Here is a 24,408-nt window from a genome sequence, read left to right as displayed (position 1 = left end):
CTCTCCAGAAAAGGGCAGGCCTCCCATGGATGTCAACTAGCCATGGCTTATTAAGTTGCAGGGAAGCTAGGCACCTCCTCTTCTGTTAAGACTGGATGAGGCAACCCAGTAGAAGCAGAGTCCCCCAAACAGATAACAGTCAGAGGCAGCACCTGTTCCCACTGTGAGGAGTCCCTCAAGATCAAGCTACACAACTGTAACATATGTGCAGAGGGTCTAGATCAGTCCCTTGCAGGCTCCCTGATTGGTGGTTCAGTCTCTGTGAGCTCCTAAGAGCCCAGGTTAGTTGATTCTGTGGGACAGCTGTATTTTATTGTTCACTCCACACATTTTTTTCTTTTCCTTTCTTTTCTTTTTTTCAGTGTTATGGATCAAACCCAGGACTTGTTTGTGCTCAGCCCACGCTATAGCACTGAACTACATCCCAGTGAAGCATGAATCTAACTAGTCTTAATAATATAATAATATAACCCAGGGTCAGATGTTAGGGTGAAAGATTAAAGATCAGAGAAGCAGAGCAGCTAGAAACAAAATCTCAGACCTAATGGGGCAGTCCTATCTTTACAAATCCTTAGACTGAATTGGTCAAGATTCTGTCTCCACCCACCTTATTTTCCTGTCTCCACCTCCCTGGTGCTGGGATTAAAGGCAAGTGCCATCACTGTCTGGCTGTGTTTCTCTTTTAGACTGGTTCAATCTCTTGTAGCCCAGGATAGCCTTGAACTCCCAATCTTCCTGCTTCCTCCTCCCAAGTGCTGGTATTAAAGGTATGTACGCCCACCAGGTGGCAGTGGCAGTGGTGCATGCCTTTAACCCCAGCACTTGGGAGGCAGAGCCAGGCGGATCTCTGTGAGTTCCAGGCCAGCCTGGTCTATAGAGTAAGTAAGATCCAGGACAGGCACCAAAGCTACACAGAGAAACCCTGTCTCAAAAAACCAAAACCAAAACCAAAACCAACAACAACAACAACAAAAAGGTGTGTACCACCACTGCCTGGCCTCTATGGTTAACTAGTGGCTAGCTCTGCCTTCTGCTCTCTAGGCAACCTTTATTTATTAGATCACACCAATCAAACTTTGTCAGAACACAAACAAAATATCATATAACACTCCAGTCCTGCCTCCCCCCCCCCCCCCACCCCCCGAATTCCCTATGTTGTCCTAGCTGGCTTCAAAATTTTGATTCTTCTACCTGACCCTCAGAGTATTGGGATTAGAAATGGGTACCATCACACCTGGTCCTAAGCATCCCTGCCCCCGCTCTTCTTTAAAATGTATTATTGGGGCTAGATAATTGCTTTTGTAAAGGACCTGTGCTCAGGTTCACAGTGCCCACATGGTGGCTCCCAGCCATCTGTCCTGATTTCCTGGGGTGTTTGTTGGGCATTACTCATGGTGGAAATAGAGGCAAAACACTCAACACATAAACTAAGTAAATATTTTTTAGTTTTTGTTTTGTTTTACCAGAGCTGAGGACCGAACCCAGGGCCTTGCACTTGCTAGGCAAGCGCTCTACCACTGAGCTAAATCCCCAACCCCTGTTTTATTTCTGGTTGTAGAGAGCATGCACACCATAGCATACTCATGGAGGTTAGGGATCTGCTGTGTAAGGTCAGTTCTTGCCTCTGATTTTTATGGGTTTGAACTCAGGTTGCCAGGCTTCCCAGCAAGTGCCATTACCCACTGTGCCATCCCAATGGTCCTGGTCCTTTTTTAAGAGCAAAAAGAGTATGAGTATTTTCTTGAGAAATCTTTCTGGGAGGTCTTTCTACACATGCTTCATTTAGACCAGATGAAAGATATGTTGTCATCAAGAAAGAAAAATCACTGTGTTATACTGTCAAGCCAGTGTGGACTAAGATTTCCCCCACTCAGTTTAAGGGAAAGCAGCCTTTTCTATGATCCTGAGATAATGATCATTTATGTGCATACACTCCCACAGCTGTACTGAGCATCTTCAGGCAGCTAGGTGCAAAGGTGGAATGGTGGCACTGCCCTGCTCAATCTAGGAATTGAGTGAGCACTAAGTGCCTGGCAGTGGTGGCGCACACCCTTAATCCCAGCACTGCCAGGCAGAGGCAGAGGGATCTCTTTGAGACCAGCCTGGTCTACAAAGCAAGTTCCAGGATAGCCAGGGATACACAGAGAAACCCTGTCTCAGAGGAAAAAAAACCACTAAGGAATCTTCTGGGTGTTTTTGTTGTTGTTGTTGTTGTTAATGATACTTTTTTTAAAAAAGATTTTTAAAATACTTTTTATTTTTTAATTACGTATGCACTGTTCTGCCTGCACATATGCCTATAGGCCAGAAGAGGGCACCAGATCTCATTATTGATGGTTGTGAGCCACCATGTGGTTGCTGGGAATTGAACTCAGGACCTCTGGAAGAACAGCCAGTGCCCTTAACCTCTGAGCCATCTCTCCAGCCCTAATGATACTTTTTTAATGCTAGAACATTAAAATATAATATATTAAATTATATAATATATATAATATAAAACATAAATCCAGCGCTTTGTGCATGCTACAAAAGTGATTAGTATTGAGCTACAATCCCAGCTCAATCTGCTTTGTTGTTACTGTTGAGATGCTAACAGTCTTGCTATGTAACTACAGGTGCTGGCTAGTTTTTACATCAACTTGACACAAGCTAAATTAAGGGGAAGGAATCTCAATTAAGAAAATGCCTTCATAAGATGAGGCTGTAAGCAAGCCTCTAGGGCTTTTTCTTAATTAGTGATTGATGGAGGAGGGCCCAGCCCCATTATAGGTTATGCTGCCCTTGTGCCGGTGGTCCTGGGGTCTATAAGAAAGCAGTCTGAGGGTTGGGGATTTAGCTCAGTGGTAGAGCATTTGCCTAGCAAGCACAAGGCCCTGGGTTCAGTCCTCAGCTCCAAAAAAAAGGAATGTAAGAAAGCAGTCTGAGCGAGCCATGGGGTAGCAAGCCTTTAAGCATCACCCTCCATGGCCTCTGCATCAGCTCCTGCCTCCAGGATCCAGCCCTACTTGAGTTCCTGTCCTGACTTCCTTCAGTGATGGACTACAGTGTGGAAGTGTAAGCCAAACAAACTCTTTCTTCCTTAAATTGCTTTGGTCATGTGTTTTCATCATGGCAATTGAAACTCTAACTAAGGCCAAGGTGACCTCAACTTGCAATCCTGCCTCAGCTTCCTCATTTGCTGGGACTTTAAGCTTGTGTTCCTACAGTTGACCTAGTTTGCTGATTTGTTGTTGTTGTTGTTCTTAAAGACAGGGGTTCTCTGTGTAGCCTAGTTTTCTGATTTGAACTTGGCTCCTCAAATGGCCACCTTAACCAGAAAGAATAAGCTATAATAATAATAATAATAATAATAATTATTATTATTATTATTATTATTATTATTATTCTGGCATTCTCTCTCTCTCTTTCTTTTCATTCATCGAAAGTTCCCGAATGCTGATCTGTGCCAGGCATGATGTTCTGAAACCCTCTCTTCAGAGATTTTACATTCCAGTTTAAATTGCCTGACAGTTGCAGAGGGCTATTTGTGCCATTCTCAATTTAAAATTTCTTGTGATGTTGGTTATCATTTGTAGGAAACTAACTAGCTCTGCCTGGGTCTATAGAACTAATAATTCAAAATCATCCAGAGAGACTGTGACATGTGATGCTGATGTTGGCTGGCATCCTTAAATGGAACTCCTGTCATAACCACAATTGGGGCCAGAACTTGTTTTTTTGAGACAGAGTTTCTCTGTATAGTCCTGGCTGTCCTGGAGCTCACTCTGTAGACCAGGCTGGTCTCGAACTCAGGGACTCACCTTCCTCTGCCTTCCAAGTGCTGGCATTAAAGGTGTGTATCACCACTCAGCTGGAGCCAGAACTTTTAAAGTGGCAGTGGCAGAATGACATGGTATTAATAGGGGTATTAATCCATCTCAGAGGATGGAAACTTTTTTTTTTTTTTTTTTTGGTTTTTTGAGACAGGGTTTCTCTGTGTAGTTTTGGTGGCTGTCCTGGATCTCACTCTGTAGACCAGGCTGACCTCAAACTCACAGATTGCAGGGATTGAAAGCATGTGCTGCCACTGCCCTGCGAGGATGGAAACTTTAAGCAAAACAAATGAACAAAACTGGGAGTGTGGTTCAGCAGGCGAAATGTCTCCCAGACAGTTCTGGGTTCTGTCCCCAGCACCATGTAAACCAGGCATGGTGGCACATGGGGGTGCAAAGGTCTGTTGAACCACAACCCCAGAATGTCTGTCCCATACTCTTTTCCTAGACCTTTATCTTTAGCTCTAAGATAGTAGAACCCATCCTTAGAGGGGATGTCACAGTCTGCTGACCTCTATGCTGTCTCTGTCAGAGACCACACCAGATCCTAGGCCCTTAAGCTATACAACTTATCTTCTAGGTCACATGTACTTTGCAAAAGAGTTCTATGTAGTCACCCCTGAAGCTTACTATGCACCTAGACTTGGCATGACTGCTGCCAGGAAAACCCCCTTCCCCACCTCACCCCCATTTCTACTGTAGCAATGTGTTGGCAGTAAACAGCTGGTATCAGACGCTTTAGAAACTTGTTTGATCCAGTTTGCATAAGTCACCTGAACCAAGTTTCCAGTCTCACCTCTTCATGGTCCATCCTCCTGCCTCCTGTGACACGTGCAGGTGCCCACGGGCACGGGCCGTTACCTCAGCACTGAGCAAGCTGAGGCAGGAGGATAAGAAGTTTGAGGCTGGGCTGGAGAGGTGGCTCAGCGGTTAAGAGCACTGGCTGCTCTTCCAGAGGACCCAGGTTCAATTCCCAGCACCCACATGGCAGCTCACAACTGTCTGTGACTCCAGTTCTAGGGACTCTGACACTCTCACACCAATGCACATAAAATAAAGTTAAATAAGTTATTTACAAAAGAAGTTCAAGGCTAGCTGGGCACATTGCTTCATGCCTTCCTTTAATCCCAGCACTCAGATGGGAGAAGCAAGGGGATCTGAGTTTGAGCCACCCTAGGCTACATAGCAAGTTCCAGACCAGCCAAGGAAGGCTACATAGTGAGACCATCTTAACAGAAGAGGAAGGAAGAGGAGGAGGAGGGAGAAGAGGAAGAGGAGGAAGAGGAAGAAGAAAGAAGAAAAGGAAGAAGAAAGAAGTAGTTGTTGTTGGAGACAATCCTTAGCTATGACATAGTAAATTCAAGGCCTGGGATATATGAGATCCAGTCTCAAAAACAAAAACAAGACAAACAAAATAGCTTGGATTTACCTCATTGGTGGAGTACCTGGTTAGCAAGAATAAGGCCCCCATGTATCAGCTACTGCCCTACTGCTGTGATAATTCACCATGATCAAGGTAATAAATGAAGTTATAGAGTAAGGAGTTCATTTGTCTTATAGTTCCAGAGGGATAAGAGTTCAAGCATGGCAGCAAACAGCAGGCATCATGGTGGCTGGAGCAGGATGCTGAGAGCTGAATTCCTGAGTTGAGAGCACAAAGCAGACAGACAGAGCACTGGGAATGGTATGAGGCTTTGTATACATAGTGATGTATCTTCTCCAACAAGACCATACCTCCTGAACTTCTCCCAACAGCATCACCAACTGAGGACCAAGTTTTCCAATACATGAGCCTATTGGGGGCAATCTCATTTCAACCATCACACCTGGGTTTGAGTTTCAGCACTGAAAATAAATAAACACGTAAGTAAACGAATGCTACTACCCAGACATGGAGGTTCTTGGTCCCCAGGTTCACATCTGATTTTGGTGGCTGCTATCCTATTTCTTTCAAATCTATAATGATTCTCTCCAATCTTCTCTCTCAGTTCAGTTCCAGGAAGTCATGTTCTGCCTCATCATGAGGAACTCTCCTGGAAGAACTCTGGATACTAATGAGCGGAAATCAACCAAGAGTCAGTTCTGCATTCAAATCCTCTGATATGAGTTCAGTTCTGGCACCCAGCCTTCTGTCCAGTGGCTCTGGATGTGGATACTTTGTCCTGGGCCCTACAGTCAGAGTTCACATTTTCAGTGTTCCTCCTGCCTTTGGTCTTGAACTGCAGTTATACTGTGGGTCCTTACCAATGTGCTGCCAAGCAGGTGACCAAGAATCCTATTACTAAAATTATTCTATCTTTCCCACCTCCAAATTAACATGTTTATTAAATCAGGTTTTTAACAATGATCACTCAAGCTAGGTGGTGGTGGCACATGCCTTTAATCCCAGCACTCAGGAAGCAGAGGTAGTTGGATCTCTGTGAGTTTGAGGCCAGTCTGGTCTCCAGAGCGAGTTCCAGGACAGCCAAGGCTACATGAGAAAACTTATCTAAAACAAAACAAAACAAAACAACAAAATAGAAACAAATAAAATATGCTCACTCTAGAAACAAGGGAGTACCAGGTTTTTTTCTTTTAGGCTGCCACTCAGCTCCCAAATCATGACACAAAGACTTATTAGTTATGAATGCTTGGTCATAGCTTAGGCTTGTTTCTTGCTAGCTCTTATAACTTAACCTGTTTTCTCTTCATCTTTGTTTTGATTCAGGGCTTTTGACCTTTCTTTCCTTCTGTATGTCTTCCTTTCACTACTACTTGTGTGTGGTTGGCTGGTGGCTCTGGGTGTTTCCCTCTCTTCCTCCCTCATTCTCTTCTTGCTTCTCTAGATTTATCTTCTATGTATTCTCTCTGCCCGCCAGCCCCACCTATCCCTCACCTGCCCAGCTATTGCCATTTAGCTTTTTGTTAGACCAATTGGGTGCCTTATTCAGGCAAGGTGAAACAGCAGCACATCTTTACATAATTAAACAACTGCAGCATAAACCAATATAACACATCTTTACATCACTAGCAAAGGCAGCAGTGGCTTTTGGGAAGCTGTTCCCCATGCTAGATTAACTCTCCCAGCAAGGGGAGGAACTTGGTCCTGCCTCAACTTGATGTGCCATGCTTTGTTCACACCCATGGGAAGCCTGCCCCTTTCTGAATGGAGATGAGGAGGAGATGGGAGGGGACAGATGGGAGGCAGAGGGAGGGAACGGGAGGAAAGTAGGGAGGGGAATCTGCAGTTGATGAAATGAAAAAAAAATTAATTAAAAAACATAAGCAGCAGAAAAATGTAACACACCTTTGCACAGTTAAAGTAATATTCCACAGAATAAAAAATGTAGCACACCTTTGCACAGTTAGAGTAATATTCCACAGAATAAAAAATGTAGCACACCTTTGCACAGTTAAATATTCCACAACAAGGAGGGTGCTGGACAGATGGTTCAGTGGTTAAGAGTGGAGGCAGCTCTTGCAGAAGACCTGAGTTCAGTTCCCAGAACCCATGTCATGCAGCTTACACCCACCTCTAACCCTAGTCCCAGGGGAATATGACACCTCTGGCCCCTGCTGGTGCCTGCGCTCATGTGCACACACATACCCCACTCACCAGAGGCACATAACTGAAACAATAAAATAATAATTTAAAAAGTCAGTAACAGTATTAGGGAAATAAAACTATACCTGTCCATGTAATGTTGGTGTGTGTTAGCGGCATGCCATGGTTGGACTTGCCTTTGTGTTTAGTTATTTCAAAGAAAATATAACATTATGTGTTATCACCGCATATCAGCGGGCTCACTGCAGCCTTTTCACTGTGGTGTGGCCCTTCACATACGTTATGATTTCCATTACTAAAGACTAAGAAGAAACCTAGCTTTGATTAAATGTAGTGAAACTGTGGCTGGTAAAATCTATCTCACTACACCAATTACACATTATTGAAATGGGCACCATATAAATAGGTAATTTTGTGTGTTCAAGCACATTTTTAAAGGTATAATATCAGTCAACTGTGCCATTTAGCATTTAGCTTGCTACTTAAAATTTTGGTGATGTATAAATTTTTTATCAAATCAGATGAATTTTTAATTCTGTATTGCTTTTCCATCAATAAAATTATTTTTAATTACATTTTAATTTATTTTGTGTGTATGTTCATGTGTGAGTGGGGAGGTGTATGTGCGTCAGAGCTGGTGGAGGTCAAAGAACAATTTGGAGGGTAGTGTGGTGGTTTGAATGAGAACACCCCCTTTTGCTCAAATGTTTGCATGCTTGGTCCCTGGGTGGTGGAACTGTTTGGGAAGGATTAAGAGGTGTGGCCTTGTTGGAGGAGGTATTGCTGGGGGTGGGCTTTAAGGTTTCAAAAGTTCATACCATTCCCAGTTAGCTTTCTGCCTCATGCTTATGAACCAATATGTAAGCTCTTAGATACTGTTCCAGTGCCATGTCTGCCTGCCTGCTACCATGCTTCCTGACATGATGGTTATAGATTTTAGTAGTTTGAATGTAATTATCCCCCATGAGATCATAGGGAGTGGCACTATTAGGAGATGTAGCTTTGTTGGAGTGGGTATGACCTTGTTAGAGGAAGTGTGTCACTGTGGGGGCAGGCTTTGAGGTTTCCTATGGTCAGGATACTGCCCAGTGTTTCAGTTGACTTCTTGATGCCTTCTGATCAACATGTAGCCAGCACTATGTCTGACTGCATGTTGCCTTGCTCCCTGCCATGGTGATAATGGACTGAATCTCTAATACTGTAAGCAAGCCACCCCAATTAAATGTTTTCCTTATAACAGTTGCCATGGTCATGGTGTCTCTTCACAGCAATAGAAACCCCAACTAAGACAGAAGTTGGTTCCAGGACTGAGGTATTTCTGTGATAGATAGATCCATGCCGTGGATCATGTTTTTTGTTTTTTGGGTTTTTTGTTTGTTTGTTTGTTTGTTTGTTTGTTTTTAAATAATTTATTTTATTTTTATTTATTTGTTTTGCCTATATGCATGTCTGTGTGAGGGTGTCAGATCTTGGAGTTACAGACAGTTGTTAGCTGCCATGTGGGTGCTGGGAATTGAATCCGGGCCCTCTGGTTTGTAGTTAGAGTTTTCCCTGCCTGGCCCAGTCAGGACAAATTTCTCTTACCCGCCAGTCCCATAGTCGCTCAGATCCAACCAAGAAAGCACATAGGAACTTACATTGTTTACAAACTAACTGTATGGCTGTGGCAGGCTTCCTGTTATCTACTTCTTCTATCTTAAATTAACCCATTTCTGTTAGTCTATACTTTGCCACATGGCTCGTGGCTTACCAGTGTCTTTACATGTTGCTTTTCATGGCGGCTGGCGGTGTCTCCCTCTAGCCTTCTACTTCCCAGAATGCTCTTCTCTCTTGTCCCACCTATACTTCCTGCCTGGCCACTGGCCAATCAGAACTTTATTTACACAGAGCAATATCCACAGCACTGGTTGGTGCTCTTAACCACTGAACCATCTCTCCAGCCCATGGATCATGTTTTTGTTTGGAGGAATTTGGTACTTTGGGTTAGGAAAGCAGTGGAGTGCTTTAAGCACTGCTTGATGAGCCACACTAGTAGGAGCATGGAAGACAATGGTGCTGAGAGTTATTTGAACTGTCGGGGCTCACTCAAGAGGTTACAGAGGAGGATTATTTTACAGAGGATAATAATTTTAGTATTTTGCCTAGAGATCATTCTTGTGATATTTTGGTGAAAAAAGTGGCTGCATTTGCCCTTGTCTGAAGAGTCTGCCTGAGGCTAAAGTGAAGAATTTTGGATTAATTCCATTGCCAGAGGAAATCTCAAAGCAGTCTAGTATAGATTCTGTTGTGTAGTTTAGTGTTAACTCTGATGAAGATTTATAATGAAAAGGAGCAAGCTGAGCAAGGGAAAATATTTGAGGAGAAAAAGAGCCTGGAAAGTGGAATGGAGCTAAGTTCTGTGTTCAAGAAGATAAATGGATTAATAAATGGAATAAAGGGAGTGGTGACTTTAGGAAAGATCCCACCCAGCTAAGTTTCCAACTTGTGAAAGGAAATTTTAAAAAAGCTTAGAGCTGGGTGTGGTGGTGCATGCTTTTAATCCCAACATTCAGAAGGCAGAGGCAGGCAGATCTCTGAGTTTGAGCCCATCCTGGTCTAGAGATCCAGTTTCAGGATAGTCAAGCTTAGGCAGTGAAGGACAGGAAGCTGGTGAAGATGTAATTGAATGTGGGCCATGTTCCAGCCCCAGTAAGCAGCAGAACTTGGCAGCTTTGGTTACATGGTTCTGGCTTTAGAGTCAAGGATAGAAAAAACAGGTTATGGAATTTGCCTCAGTGCCTAGAGAAAGCTTCTAAGGCCAGGCATGTGTCAGGGGTGTCCCTGAATGGAAACCTAGTTGAGAGGCCAATGTGTGAGGCTGTGAAATTGAAGCCTGGATTGCCTTAGAGATGCCAAGATGTTAGAGATGCCCAAGTCATGGGATACCTGCTGAGGGAAGCTAACAGGGCATGAAAACAGCCCAAGAGAAAGAAGTGTGTTGCAGTCAACAAAGCTGAATGGAGTTGGTGATCCGAAGAGCATTTTGACATCAGACATGGAGATGCAAAGTTTGAAGTTTGCCCAGCTGGTTTTCTGTCTTGCTTTGGGCCCAGTATTTCTTCACTATGCTCTCTTCCCTACATTTTGGAATGGTAATGTATACCCTGGGCCATTATATGTTGGAAGTATGTGATCTGTTTTGTTTTTGTTTTTTCAAGACATGGTTTCTATGTTTAGTCCTTGCTGTCTTAGAACTCACCATGCTGGCCTTGAACTCAGAGATCTGCCTGCCTCTGCCTCCTGAGTGCTGGGACTAAAGGTGTGCGCCACCACCTCCTGGCCATGATCTGTTTTTTTAATTTTGATTTTACAGGGGATTGCAGTTAAGAGATTGCATGAATCTCAGAAGAGATTTTTAACTTTGGACTTTAAAACATTGTTGAGACTGTGATAGACTATGGGGACTTTTGAAGTTAGATGAAAATGTATTTTGCATTATGATATTACTGTGGTAATTTGATGTGATTGGCCCCATACTCTCATAGGGAGTGGCACTATTAGGAGGTATGGCCTTGTTGGAGGAAGTGTATCACTGTGGGGGCAGGCTTTGAGGTTTCCTGTGCTCAGGATACTGCCCAGTGTTTCAGTTGACTTCCTGTTGTCTTCTGATCAAGATGTAGCCAGCACTATGTCTGACTGCATGCTACCCTGATCCTTGCCGTGATGACAATAGACTAAACCTCTTAAACTGTAAGCCACCTCAACTAAATGTTTTCCTTATAAGAGTTGCTATGGTCATGATGTCTCTTCACAGCAATGGAAAACATAACTAAGACATGGACTCTAACCCTTTGAAATTGTAAGCCCCAGATGAAGTCGTCTATAAGCTGCCTTGGTATTTTCACAGCAATAGACAAGTAACTAAGACAAGTCAGTTCTCCACTTCTGTTGTGGAACAATTTCCAATAAGAAAAACATTGCATCTTGGGAGCTGGAGAGATGGCTCAGCAGTCATGAGCACTTGCTACTCTTGCAGAGGACCTGAATTTGGTTCTCAGCACCCAAGTGGTGGCTCACAATCATCTGTAGCTCCAATTCCAGGGTATCTGATGTCTTCATTGGCCTCCACAGGCACTGCACACATTGGTGCACAGACATACATGCAGGCAAAATACCCATACACACAAAAAATAAAACAAATCTTAAAAATACTGAAAAAAATCCCATTCAGTCTTAGAGGGAGACTCTTTTAAGACTCATGATATCCTAACAGAAGGCATAACATTCCATCCTGCAGGAAAGCTCATTAAAATTCAGAAAGTAAACAATTTAATAGCACTAGGAAGTCCCTGAAACTGACCAGATTCATTAGGGCCCTCCTTCCCCAAACTTATAAAAACATGAAGGACTGCCAAGGGACACTCTCAGACAAGCCAAACTGCATGGAAGGAGCAGAGACCAGTGTGTCTGCCTAGAAGAGGGTCAGAGCAACTGAACCACCTGGAAAGACACTCTCCAGCCTGTTGAGTTGCCTGCAAGTTGTATAGTGAACCCTGACCTATGCTGGGGTGGGCTTTTGGTAATTTAGCTCTTTTTGAGTCATTTCTGCTCCTGTAATAAACTCCATAAACTTACTGGTTCACCAAGTTGACTTTGGTGGTCTCCTTACTTTGCTGTTATTGGTTCTTATCTGGGGGAGTAGACATTTATTCATGTCTTCCTAACAATATTGTCACACAACATAACTGAAAACAGGAACCAACAAAAGCAAGGACGAGACTGGGAGGAGACTATGTGGTCCTGGCTAAGGGTAGCCGGGCATCCAAGGGGGGGGGGGGGATCTGGATATGGCTGCTTTCCCCTGAATGGCATGGGATAGGTTCCTTTGTAAAGGATGGATCTGCCTCTAGGTGGCGAAATGCCCTGTTTCCTACCTTAATGGTTAACCCAGTGGGGCATGTCCAGGACTAGGCTGGGGACCACCCCTAAGAGATGGGTTCACTCTAAGACAATGTGCTTTTCCTTCCAAGAATTTCTGCCTCCTAGGACAGTCAAACGAGTTACCAACAGGTTCAACTGGGTTTGCCCACCTTTCTGCAGCCTAACTTGGAAGGTGTAACTATTCTTTCAGATGCTAGCCAGAGCTAAGTATGCTTGTATTTTACGTTTAAAAAAAAACATTATATTCTTTTATGCATATGGATGTCTTGGCTGCCTGTTTGCCAGAGGAGGGTGTCAGATACCCTGGAGCTGGAGTTACAGATGGTGGTGGCCTGTGATGTGGGTGCTGGGAATTGAAGCTGGGTCTTCTGGAAGAATTGCCAGTGCTATTAACCACTGAGCTTCCTCTGAAGCTTCTTAAATTATTTTATGACTAAGAACTCCAAAATGGGATAACAATACTTTCCTGCCTTCTATTCTTTAATTGGCAGGGAAAACAAACAAAACTAGCCTGCTCCCGCACCCCTCACTGGCACCATCTTCTTGCTGTGTCAGCAGGGCGTGCCCACCCCACACCCCCAACAATGAGAGCTGAGATGGTTACAACCAAAGCTGAGTGCTCTACCTAGAGGGAAGATTTGGGTGGGAAGCCCATGGAGGCTGGAGTCCTGTCTGTGGTAGGGGATGGTATACCTGCTTGGTGAGTGAGGTCTGGCTCATGAGTATAGAGATGCCCTAAAAAAAGTTAGAGGTTTAAAACAAAATTTTCAGTCTGAGAGAGAAACACATAGGGATCAGAGTGTTGGCAGAGTGCCTCGGAGCTTGCACAGCCACTGCTAGGTATAGTAGAAAGTGTTTTAGGTTGAGGTGGTTACTCACTGGGGATTTGCTTGTGTAAAAAGAGTATAATTTAAGTCTGTGCTAAAGAGTCCTTCCCTGGGGGAAAATGAGATAAAAATGATTAAAAAAATAAAATAATTCTTAGGGGCTAGAGAGATGGGTTAATGGCTAAGATCACTGGCTGCTCTTCCAGAGGACCTGGGTTCTATTCTCAGCACCTGCAGGGCAACTTACAACCATCAGTTCCAGGAGCTCTGACACCCACTTCGGGCCTCTGTAGTCATCAGGCATGCAAGTGCTACACAGACATACAGGCAGGCAAAACACCCATACACGCAAAATAAAAAATAATAATAAAATCAAAATAAAACATTTTGATTTTAAAAGATCAAACAACAACAAAAGAAATCCTGAAGATGGGAAAAGTGGCATTTGATACCCAGCTCAAGAGATCAGATGGAACTCTTCATACAAGAGGTTTAAAAAAATGTCCATTTATCAAGGATGGTAGGGCTGGAATGTAGCTTTAGTTGCTTCAGCAAGTCCCACGGTTCACATGACCTTTGTGAAGTGAGGGGCTTTAGCAGACCTGGATGAGTTAGCCCAGCATGTGAATTGGGTTTGTAAGATGTATAAATAGGAAAAACAAGTAAAAGTTCACCACAGGGGTAAAGAAAATCCAAAGCAGAGAGGGGGGGGGGGGGGGGGAGGCGGGATCCTTCTGCACTCAGAGGAACCAGCCTGCTGGTATCAGCCTGCAAAACTCTGATGTGCATTTCTGTAGTGTAAGCTACCTCATCTGCAGTGCTGTCACAACGACTGCCTTCAGATGCAGTATCTCAGACATCCACATCTCTTCATTCCTTTCTAAGAGTGTACTGGGGCTTTAACCCAAGTTACCAACCCTGAGCTATAGTTTTTTGTTGTTTTGAGACAGGTTCTCTCCATGTAGTCCTGCCTGGCCTGGAATTGGCTATATTAAGAGCAGGCAGCCTTAAATTCACAGAGATCTATGAATGCTCAGCCAGGCTTGTTACTAGCTAACTCTTACATTTCCAATTAACCCATATTTCTTATCTATGCTTTCCATGTGGCTCATGGCTTGTAACCTCATTTTCTACACATTCTGCTTCCTCTGCATCTGCTGGTGTCTCCTCTGAAACTCTGCCCCTCTTTCTTCCTAGTCCTTGTTTGATTGGCTGGCTTATACTCCCTACCTGGATATGGGCCAATCAGCTTTTTATTAACAATGAGAGCTATACATTTTACAATGTATGAGATTATTCCACAGCAGGACCCTCTTCAGTTATTTTTCTTTTCTTTTCTTTTCTTTTCTTTTCTTTTCTTTTCTTTCCTTTTCTTTTCTTTCTCTCTCTCTCTCTCTCTCTCTCTCTCTCTCTCTCTCTCTTTCTTTCTTTCTTTCCTTTTTTGTTTTTTGGGACAGGGTTTCTCTGTGTAGCTTTGCGCCTTTCCTGGAACTCACTTGGTAGCCCAGGCTGGCCTCAAACTCACAGAGATCCACTTGCCTCTGCCTCCTGAGTGCTGGGATTATGGGCGTGCGCCACCACCGCCCGGCTTCTTTTTTTCTTTTTTTAAACAAACTTTTTTTTTTTTTACTATTATTTGAAAGTTTCATATATGCATAATAAATTTTAGTAATTTTTCACCTGTATTCCCCCTCATTCCCCTTCCTACTCCTGCTGAAATCCTGTCTTCCCTCAAAGCACCCACTTTGTGTTCTTTTAGTGTGTGACTCACTGACTTTAATTAGGTCTGCTTGCATGAGCATGGATGGGAGGCTATTTACTGGAACATGGGCAACTGTCCTAGCTTGGTGTCTGTTGTGATAAAAGCACTGGGCAAAGTCAATTTAGGGGATAAAGGAGTTTATTTGGCTTACATTTCCATGTCACAGTCCATCATCAAGGGAAGCCATGATGGGGAGGTAGGAACCAAAGCAGAGATCCCAGACTGATGCTGCTTACTGGATTGCTTTCATGCCTTACTCAGCTTACTTTCTATTTATTTATTTATGTATGTATGTATGTATGTATGTATGTATGTATGTATGTATGTATGTGTTTCAAGATAGGGTTTCTCTGTAGCTTTGGAGCCTGTCCTGGACTAGCTCTGTGGACCAGGCTGGCCTCGAACTCACAGAGATCCACATGCCTCTGCTTCCCCAGTGCTGGGATTACAGGCATGTGCCACCACCTCCTGGCTATTTTATTTATTTAATGTCAATGCCATTTATTGAAGGAGGGAGGAGGTTTTAAATACAGGCTTACAGCACAATGGGAGAACCCTGGAGGGCAGAAATTCGCTACCAATGTTTTACAATCTTGCATCTAATCTGTTAAAGCCCTATATGCAGAATACACAGACAAGGAACTCTCCTTAAGCATTCAGGAGGGTGGAACCCAGCAGGGAATTAGCATAGGGAAGATATCAAGGTCAAGGTCAGCAAGCAAGGCAACAGTTACCCAAAACAGGGGTGGGGGAGGAGGGAAGCAGGGTTGTACAGATCCCCCCTTTTACTAAAAAATGAGCTTCTGACTTAGGTTGCATGGGATGTCAGCAGGTCACCTTACCCATCATGGAGACACCTGCCCAGGCCACACAGGTGCTGTTTTAGGTTGGTGAGCACCCCCCAGGCATTATCCGTCTCTGAATACTCATTATTATACAGGCTCAATCATGTGAGAGCTGCAGAGTTAACTGCTGCCAAAGATCTCAAAGTGGTGCTGGGCTTACAATCTGTGTGTTCGACACAGAAAAGACCAACAGAAGTCCTAACCCACCTGTAGCCAGTAGGCTAAAGGTAACTGAGCCATTTCCTTCTTTAAGAGCCTTACTGCAAATTGGAGTCCTTGTAAGATGGTATCCCAAAAGCAAATGGAACTTGAGTTTATAAATTTATAATTTTCAACAATCAAAATGTGTATAACTAATGTATTAAATTTATCATGCCCAATAGATTGACTAACTGTGGTAGCTACTTTTGCTGCCAGGGTCTCCACTGTGCTAGCTGTAGTAACCAATAATGAGATGGTAATCCCAGAAACAGTAGCAGCGATGGTCGTCACTGTTATAACAGCAACAATGGCAGCAAAGATGTCAAATTCTCTTCTGGAGCGTGTGGGTATCCGTTGGCATGGACACAACTCCAGGAACATGAACTGCCAAGGCCAAATTTTCTTGATCCCAGCATGGCTTAAGCTGGCAGCTCTGCAAAAGAACAACTAAGAACCATAAAGAAAAAACAGGCAGCTCACAAGGAGCAGAGCTAATGGTCTCATAATGGCTACATTCAGGCCCATAAATTTTAAGGTATCTTCAAAGGGGACTAAATCAATTTCAGGAGGCCAATAAATGTTGCACAGAGCCACTTCTGAAAAGTAGGTACTACACCAGCTTGAAGTGGGTTGTGAAAATGAAAATGTTTAGCTGGCATGCTACTGTTAACGAATGGACAGTGACCTTCAGGGTTATCCTTGATCTCCAAGGTGTCTGGGTGACATGTTCTCAAAAATACTTGAAAAGGCAGTTACCATATATTACCTTCTGGAGAATCCAACTGCATGGCTATAGTTCCTAGGCTTATGTTAATGCTTGCCAAAGCTGGGCATATTGGGCTCTCAATCCCCATTGGCATCAGAAGGGGAGAGTTTTTCATGAAGGCCCAATAGGTCTCTGCCATGTTGGGCTTCAGCAGCAGCCACAGGGTGCACACAGCGCTCAGGAATCCAAAGAGGAACCTCATTGTCCCGAGGAAAGACATAAACAGAACCCTGGGACCACACCAACACCGGATTAGGTCCCCTTCAAGTGCCAGAAGAAAGATCCTTCCATCGCTCCAGAGGGTGATTTGCAACAGGAGCCCTCCAGTGCTTGTCTGCAGCAGATACTCCAGCAGAATCCACCAATAAAAAATTTTAAATATATAAAGCAAGGGAAAGAATAGAATGTGGAGAGGAATGATGTGTCCCTAGTTGCCCCTTTTTACTTTAGCAAAATATGTTTGTTTGGTTCCTTTTTTTAATAGTTCAAATTTTTCTTTTATTTTTCTTTTTATTTTTTATTTATTTTTATTTTTAATTTTTTAAATTAATTTTTATTTTTCTATTATCAGCTTGATACAGTATAAATATTTATCTTTTAAAAAAAGATTTATTTATTTATTTATTTATTATGTATACAGAAGAGGGTGCCAGATCTCATTGCAGATGGTTGTGAGCCACCATGTGGGTGCTGGGAATTGAACTCAGGACCTCTGGAAAAGCAGTCAGTGCTCTTAACCTCTGAGCCACCTCTCCAGCCCCTAAATTCTTATCTTAATAGTGAAATGTTTCATTGAGGCTTGCTCAGAAATTGAGTAAAACCAAAACTTATTGTAAGCCACAGTCATCCTAGGGTCCCCCCTGCTATATAGCCTTTATGGTTCTGTGGGTTGCAGCCTGATTGTTCTTTGCTTTATATCTAGAATCCACTTATGAGTGAGTAATACCATGTTTGTCCTTCTGGGTTTGGATTACCTCACTCAGGATGATTTTTTTCTAGTTCCATCCATTTTTATTTATTCATTAGTGTTTTTTATCATAGCCATTTTGACAGGTGTCTCAGAGTCATTTTGATTTGCAGTTCTCTGATGATTAAGGATGTTGAGCATTTCTTTAAATGTCTTTCAGCCATTTCTGATTCTTGTTTTGTGAATTCTCTGTTTAGCTCTTTAGCCCATTTTTTAATTGGGTTGTTCAGTATTTTGATGTCTAGTTTCTTGAGTTCTTTATATACTGTGGAGATCAGTCCTCTGTCAGTTATGGGGTTGGTGAAGTCTTTTGCCCTGCAAAAGCTTCTCAGTTTCAAGAGGTACCATTTATTAATTGTTGTGCTCGGTGTCTGTACTGTTGGTGTTATATTTAGGAAGTAGTCTCCAGTGCCAATGAGTTCAAGAGTACTTCCTACTTTCTCTTCTATTAAGTTTAGTGTAACTGGATCCATGTTGAGGTCTTTGATCCACTTAGACTTGAGTTTTGTGCATGGTGGCAGATATGGATCTATTTGTAATCCTTTACATGTTGACATCCAGTTATGCCAGCACCATTTGTTGAAGATACTTTCTTTTTTCCATTGTATAGTTTTGGCTTCTTTGTCAAAAATCAGGTGTTCATATGTGCATGGATTAATGTAAGGGACTTCAATTCCATTGGTCCATATGTCACTTTTTATACAAGTACCATCAGCTTACTTTCTTATACCAGCCAGGACCAGCTTCCCAGGAGTGGCACTGCCCACAGTTGGCTGGGCTCTCTTTCTTCCTTCCTTCCTTCCTTCTTTCTTTTCTTTCTCCTCCTCCTCCTTTTTCATTTTGTTGTTTTGTTGGTTGGTTTGTTTTTGAGACAGGGTTTCTTTGTGTAACCTTGGCTATCCTGAAATTCACTCTATAGATCAAGCTGTCCTGATTCAGAGATCCACCTGCCTCTGCCTCCCCAGTGCTGGGGTTGAAAGCATGCACCATCAAGGTTGGCTTAGATGATCCAAGTAGTATCAAACAGTTACTTTTTAGTTCTTTTTGTTCTTTTGTTTTTGTTTTTCCAAGAGGGTTTCTCTCTATAGACCAAGCTGGCCTCAAACTCAGAGATCTGCTTGCCTCTGCATCCTGAGTGCTGGGATTAAAGGTATGGGCTACCACTGCCTGGCTAAGATTTTGATACTTTTAAGTGAATGGAAAACAAACAATAGTTGATGAAGTAAAATTCAGATGTTCAATGTTCATAAATGTTTGATTGTTGTAAGGCCCTGGAGGCACGTGAGTGGCCAGGCCCCACCCCTCCAGACACAGGTAGCCAAGCTCTGCCCTAGAGAAAAAAAGCCCAGGCTCAGGACCTGAAAACCCACCAATCCCCACCTGGAAATCCACGCCCCATAAGAAACTATATAAACCCTGTGTTCTGCTCAGTTCTCTGCTGCTTCTCACCTGAACAGAGGCAGCCACCCTCCTAGATTTTTCCCTTCCAATCTGTGAGGATTGTTGTATGAAGTGACTTTGTGGTATCCTCCGCTCCCAACTGCCAGGATACCTTTCCCTTCAGAGCTCTAACACTGACAATTGGAACACAGGCACTCTCATTTGTGTATTTTTTTTTGGGGGGGGCGGGGAGGGTTGTGCTACTATTAGAGTTGAACTGTGCTACAGAGACTATTTGGCCGATGGGCTTGAATTGCCTCAGGTTGGTGAGAGCAGGCTCAATGCCTCCAAGCCTGACCACCCGAGTTTGATCTCTGGGACCTACATGATGGAGAGAACTCCTGAAAGTTGTCCTTACCCCTCCACCTGTGTGCCGGGACACAAGAACACACCACACACACACACGTGCAGTTTTTTATTTTTTAAAGGCCCTGATGGTGTGACCCCTTCAAACTTAGACCCCCCCCCAGCCCCAGCCTCCAGAGCTCTACACATCACTTCATCTGCAGTGTTTAGTGCAGTGGAACTGGTGACTCTAGAATCTCATCTTGAGCTACTGCACCAGATGAGAGGTGGCAGCATTTACTGAGACAGACAGCTGGGAACCAAAAATTCAGGGTTCTTTCATTTTTGTTTTTCAAGGCAGGGTTTCTCTGTGCCTGGCTGTCCTGGAACTCACTTTGTAGCCTAGTTTGGCCTCGAACTCACAGAGATCCTCCTGTCTCTGCTTCTCGAGTGCTGGGACTAAAGTGTATACCACCATGCCTGGGTACAAATTCAGGTTTAAAAAAAAAAAATTATGTGTATGTTTTGCCTGGATGTAGGTCTATGTACCCTGTCTGTCTGGTGCCTATGGAGGCCAGAAGAGTATTAGATCTCCTCAAACTGGGATTATGGATGGTTGGAAATTGGACCTGGGTCCCTTGGAAGAGCAGCCAGTGCTCTTAATGACTCCATCATCTCTCCAGCTCCCCAATTCAGCTGCTCACTGGGCTTTGGTCTTCCTGCAGAGGGGTGAGATAACTAACAGACAAGCTCTAATGACCTTAGGCTTCTGACCTACTTTTATCTTTTGGTTGTAGTAGTGGTGATTGAACCCAGGGCCCTATATGTACTAAACACATGGTTTACCACTTGGCTATCCTCAACTTTGAGGGTTCCTAAATGGGGCCTCAAGGACCAAACACACTAAGATTTACCAAGGACAGTTCCCTCCACTTGACAGGAACACATAGGGCGGAGGTTCAAGGATGATGCTCATCTTCTAAGCCAAAGGGTAGAGGACAGAGCCCAACTGGCGTGCAGAGATGCTGCTCAGCTCCTGCCAAACGAGCATCTTCAGCGACAGCTTCACCTCTCTTCCTTTTATGAGACTTGGTCCCATGAAGCTCAGTTTGGCCTTGAACTCTATCATGTTCCGTGATAGTTTGCCACTTTGCTCATAACACAGTTCATTCACTGGAGTTGATGATGCTTAACAACATTACTAAACTTCAAAAATCCTACAGAATGGCCAATACAAAGGCCCCGGAGGTAAAGCTCCTGCCTCAAAGCCTGATCCCTGAACTCATGGTGGAAGGAGAGAACCAACCCCTAAAAGTTGTCCTCTGACCCCACGTGTGCACACACATGTAAAAAACAAAGAAAGCAAAACAAACAAACAAACAACCTTAAAAAAAATATCGTATATCTGGGCATGGGGGTGCAAGCCTTTAATCCCAGCACTCAGGAGACAGAGGCAGGTGGATCTCTCTGAGTTCAAGGCCAGCCTGGTCCACAGAGTGAGTTCCAAGACAGCCAGGGTTACACAGAGAAACTGTCTCAAAAAACAAAATAAACAACCAAAAAACCAAAAACAAACAAAAAATTGTACCGAGGGCTGAGAGATGGATAGCTCCTTTGGTCTTTGCAATGAAAGCATGGGAACCAGAACTACCTAATCCATATATCTTTCTAACCATGTAAGAAAGCAGAGTATGGTAGTATGTGCTTCAAATCCCAGCACAAGGGAAGGAGAAAAAGGCAGCTTGGGGTTTGCTGTTGAATTCCAGACCAGTGAGAGACAAGGTGGACAACCTCCCTCTCTTTGTCTCTCTGTCTCCGTCTCTTTCTCTCTCTCTCTCACACACACCTGAAGAAAAAGGCTTATTCAGGCAAAGTAGAAAAGTTTTACTAAAGTAACACATTATACACTTAAAATTACACATTTATAAGGAAGAAGGGAAATTAAAATGCACTGCTATCTTTTTGACTTGTTACATGAATGAACTTCAGGCCTCTCCTTCAGAATGAGGAGAAACAGTTCATGAGGTCACTCTAGTGCTGCTAAGTCACAAGTCAGCACATGTCAGAAGGGAGAACACAGTGATTTAGTCGCACACTTAGCATATAGCTGACCTAATACTACCAACGTCACCTTCGGAAGGCAGTTTGCTCCCGTCTGTCCTGAAGACCTCACATGTCAAGGATATGTTCACTGGTGTGCTCTATGACACGGAAGCCCGTTCCATTCCCCGCCACCTCCCTGCCACTGACTTTCCTAGACCAGAGTGTAGGGTGATCTCTTCCTTTCCCCACCACAACCACTGATTCTTCTGAGAAAAGACCTCATCCTAGACCTCCAGCTCGGGGCAATCCACCTGCCTCCTCAGTGCTGTGGTTGCAGGTGTCAGCCAGCAGATCTGGTCACAATTATCATGTGGCAAGGACTCTGGACCTTCTTTAGGTCCTTTACTTTCTGCGATGCACAAACAACCCTGCTTCCTAGGGCAGCACTGGCACTAGCAGGTCTCCAGCCAGCCAGGAACTGTTTCAGCAGAGCACAGCCCAATCTGAAGAACAGAAGGAAATGGTTGAGGCCCTCTAATGGTTTAGATGCTAAACAACAGAAGGAAGACAGGTTTCACATTCATGGAGTTAAAAAGATTGGAAAAGGAGAGAATGGCTTCATTAATTTAACAAACCAAAGGAAGGTACATAAAATGTTCTTATGTTCTGAATCACTGACACTCAGCTGCCAATGGAAGGTATCCTCAGATGTTAACTTCTTGGGACTGAGGTATATGATTAATTCCACAAGGCTATGCCCGATTCTGATAAAAAGCAACAGTTATAGAAAAGCTGAAAACAATTACACATGGAAATACAGATGGGTTGGTCTCTCTATATTGTTTGAGACAGGGTCTTGGTATACAGTCCTGGCTGGCCTTGAACTCACAGAGGTCCACCATAGGCAGATCTTCAGATCTAGGGACAGATGGACATTGACACCCTTTTTTGCCTGTGGTGGCTGTCTTTCCAGTAAGGTTGGGTATTTTGTGACAGGAGTGTACAAGTTGCTACAGAGCAGTAATCATGCTGTTACCATTTTCAGTCTCTCTCCCCGTGGTGATCAACCCAGGGCCCTGCGAGCGAAGGGCGGGATTTGACCACTGAGCCGAACCCACAACCCCACGCACGCTTTGCTTATGATCTATAGACTCAAGATGCTAAAGAAAGGATCCCAAAATGGCACATGAGCCACGTTTCAAGGCAAAAAGGCACTGGAATTTTAGTTTCTACCTTACCAGTAAAAAACAGTCCCCTTTACCATCTTCAAAATACATGAATTTGATTTTAAGATAGTCAAGTGCTCTATGGCGTCAATGATTTTATTGGAAGTACCAACACAAGAAAAATTGTTATAGAATCAACTTTAATTAATGCTTCTAGATAATTTCTTTTGGAAGATGAAGGGAATGAACTAGCTAGCTAAAATGGTGCCTGGGCTTCTTCTTGGTCAAGTCGTCTCACAGAAAGTCAGCATCATTTGGGGATCTTAGTCCTCAAACCAGGTGGGCACTTTGTGGAAACACAGAGAACGGGTGGGGTCCCAGGTGGATGAGGGGACCCCAGGCACCAAATAAACACTGCCTTGGTACTATTCCCAAGGCAGAGGGCTCAGTGGAGAGGTTTGTGTTTTTGTGATACTCAAGGCTCACAAACTCCACAGGGGCTCCCCATCAACCAATTGGTTGGCCTTGAGCCAGTGGAGAAAAGCTGCCCCCAGCAGAAAGTATGAGATGACAGTGGCAGGGAAGGAGGGCTCATCCGATTTCCGCACACTTGCAGATGTCATGTCTAACAGTCCTGGTCTGAATCCTTCTACTGAAATAAGGAAAAGAAGAGAAGATGGGGGGAGGGGCACAGGGTAATGAAGGTAACACCTTCCATTTCTGGATCTCACTGGTCCTTTTCAGGGGAGAGAGCTACAATGTACTCAATGTGTGTGCAGGCATGTCAACAACGACTGACATGTGAAGATGTGGAAGGAGCCTTCCTTCTGCCACAAACCCAGGGTCCCTTCACATCTGAATTCACAGTAAGGCCTTGAAGTGAGAGACTCAGCAAACGAATAAGCAGAAGACAGTAGTTACGAGTCTGCCCACATCTTTGCATACACTCATGAAAGAAAAAAATGCAATGTTTTCTTCTCTGTCCTGCACAGTAATCAAAGGCTCAAGGTGCTCACAATTAGTCTGCCATGTTTAGATTACAACTCAGCAGATAGCTCACAGAACTGCAGTGATGTTGGTCTTACCAAAATGTGGAACACATACATTTTTTCCCCACTGAAACTAAAATTTCTTCAGACCCACATCTGAACACACATGTTAATTACATACTGTGTAATCAATGACATTTCTTAGGAGTTTAAAAGAGGCTTTTGAATCTTTTCACCAAAATGGAGGAGAATTCCTTTTCGGTTTCTTTATAGTTGCCGAACTTTTTTTTCTGTGCTTTTTATATTGATATCTAACTTGTCCACTTTGGTTGTTAGCCGGTCAAGAATGTCGTCCTGCTCCTCGATTTCCGTCTGCATTCCTAAGGCTATGTCCTTGAGTCGGCCCAATCCCATGGAGAGCTCATCTGTGAGAAGGAAGGGATGGGCAGTCACAGTATCCACAGGTGCCTCCTGCCCTTCTGGATCTCAGTGGCATCTGGATTGCAGTCCTGTCTAAGAGACTGAGTGCCACAGCTTGTAGCATATGTTCGCAAAACACACAGAAGTGAAGAGAAATCTACTTACTACATAGTAATATGTGGCTAGTGTAGGTAGATGCCATTGTATCTCCTCCAGATAACCATGGTTAATATGTTTGTTTGCTTGAGCATAGCTTGATAGACAGCTCTGGCTGGCCTGAAACTCACTATGCAATCCAGGTTGGCCTTGAAGTCACAGTGATCTCCCTCTTAGTCCTGGAGACTCAAACCTAGGGCCTTCATGTGCTAGGGAAGCACTCTGACACTGCATCACATCCCTAGTCTCTTTGTATTTTTCAAGA

General features: G+C 43.7%; 1 protein-coding gene across 2 annotated transcripts in view; it reads right to left on the bottom strand.

Annotated features, from left to right (window-relative positions):
* Positions 1–21,232: 21,232 nt before the first annotated feature.
* Snap29 (synaptosome associated protein 29) overlaps positions 21,233–24,408 on the bottom strand; it is a 36,551-nt gene continuing 33,375 nt past the window's right edge. The window contains exon 5 of one of the 2 annotated variants that reach the window (XM_036197205.1): positions 21,233–23,992. In XM_036197205.1, the coding sequence (XP_036053098.1) occupies positions 23,835–23,992 (158 nt within the window). In that variant the 3' untranslated portion in view covers positions 21,233–23,834. The remainder of the gene's footprint in view (positions 23,993–24,408) is intronic. The other variant, XM_036197206.1, reaches the window with a different exon arrangement.

Source organism: Onychomys torridus, chromosome 8 (genome assembly GCF_903995425.1).
Source record: "Onychomys torridus chromosome 8, mOncTor1.1, whole genome shotgun sequence".
NCBI classification, from domain to species: Eukaryota; Metazoa; Chordata; class Mammalia; order Rodentia; family Cricetidae; genus Onychomys; species Onychomys torridus.
The sequence above is the reverse complement of the archived record's forward strand: the minus strand, read 5'-3'. Positions and strand labels throughout refer to the sequence as shown.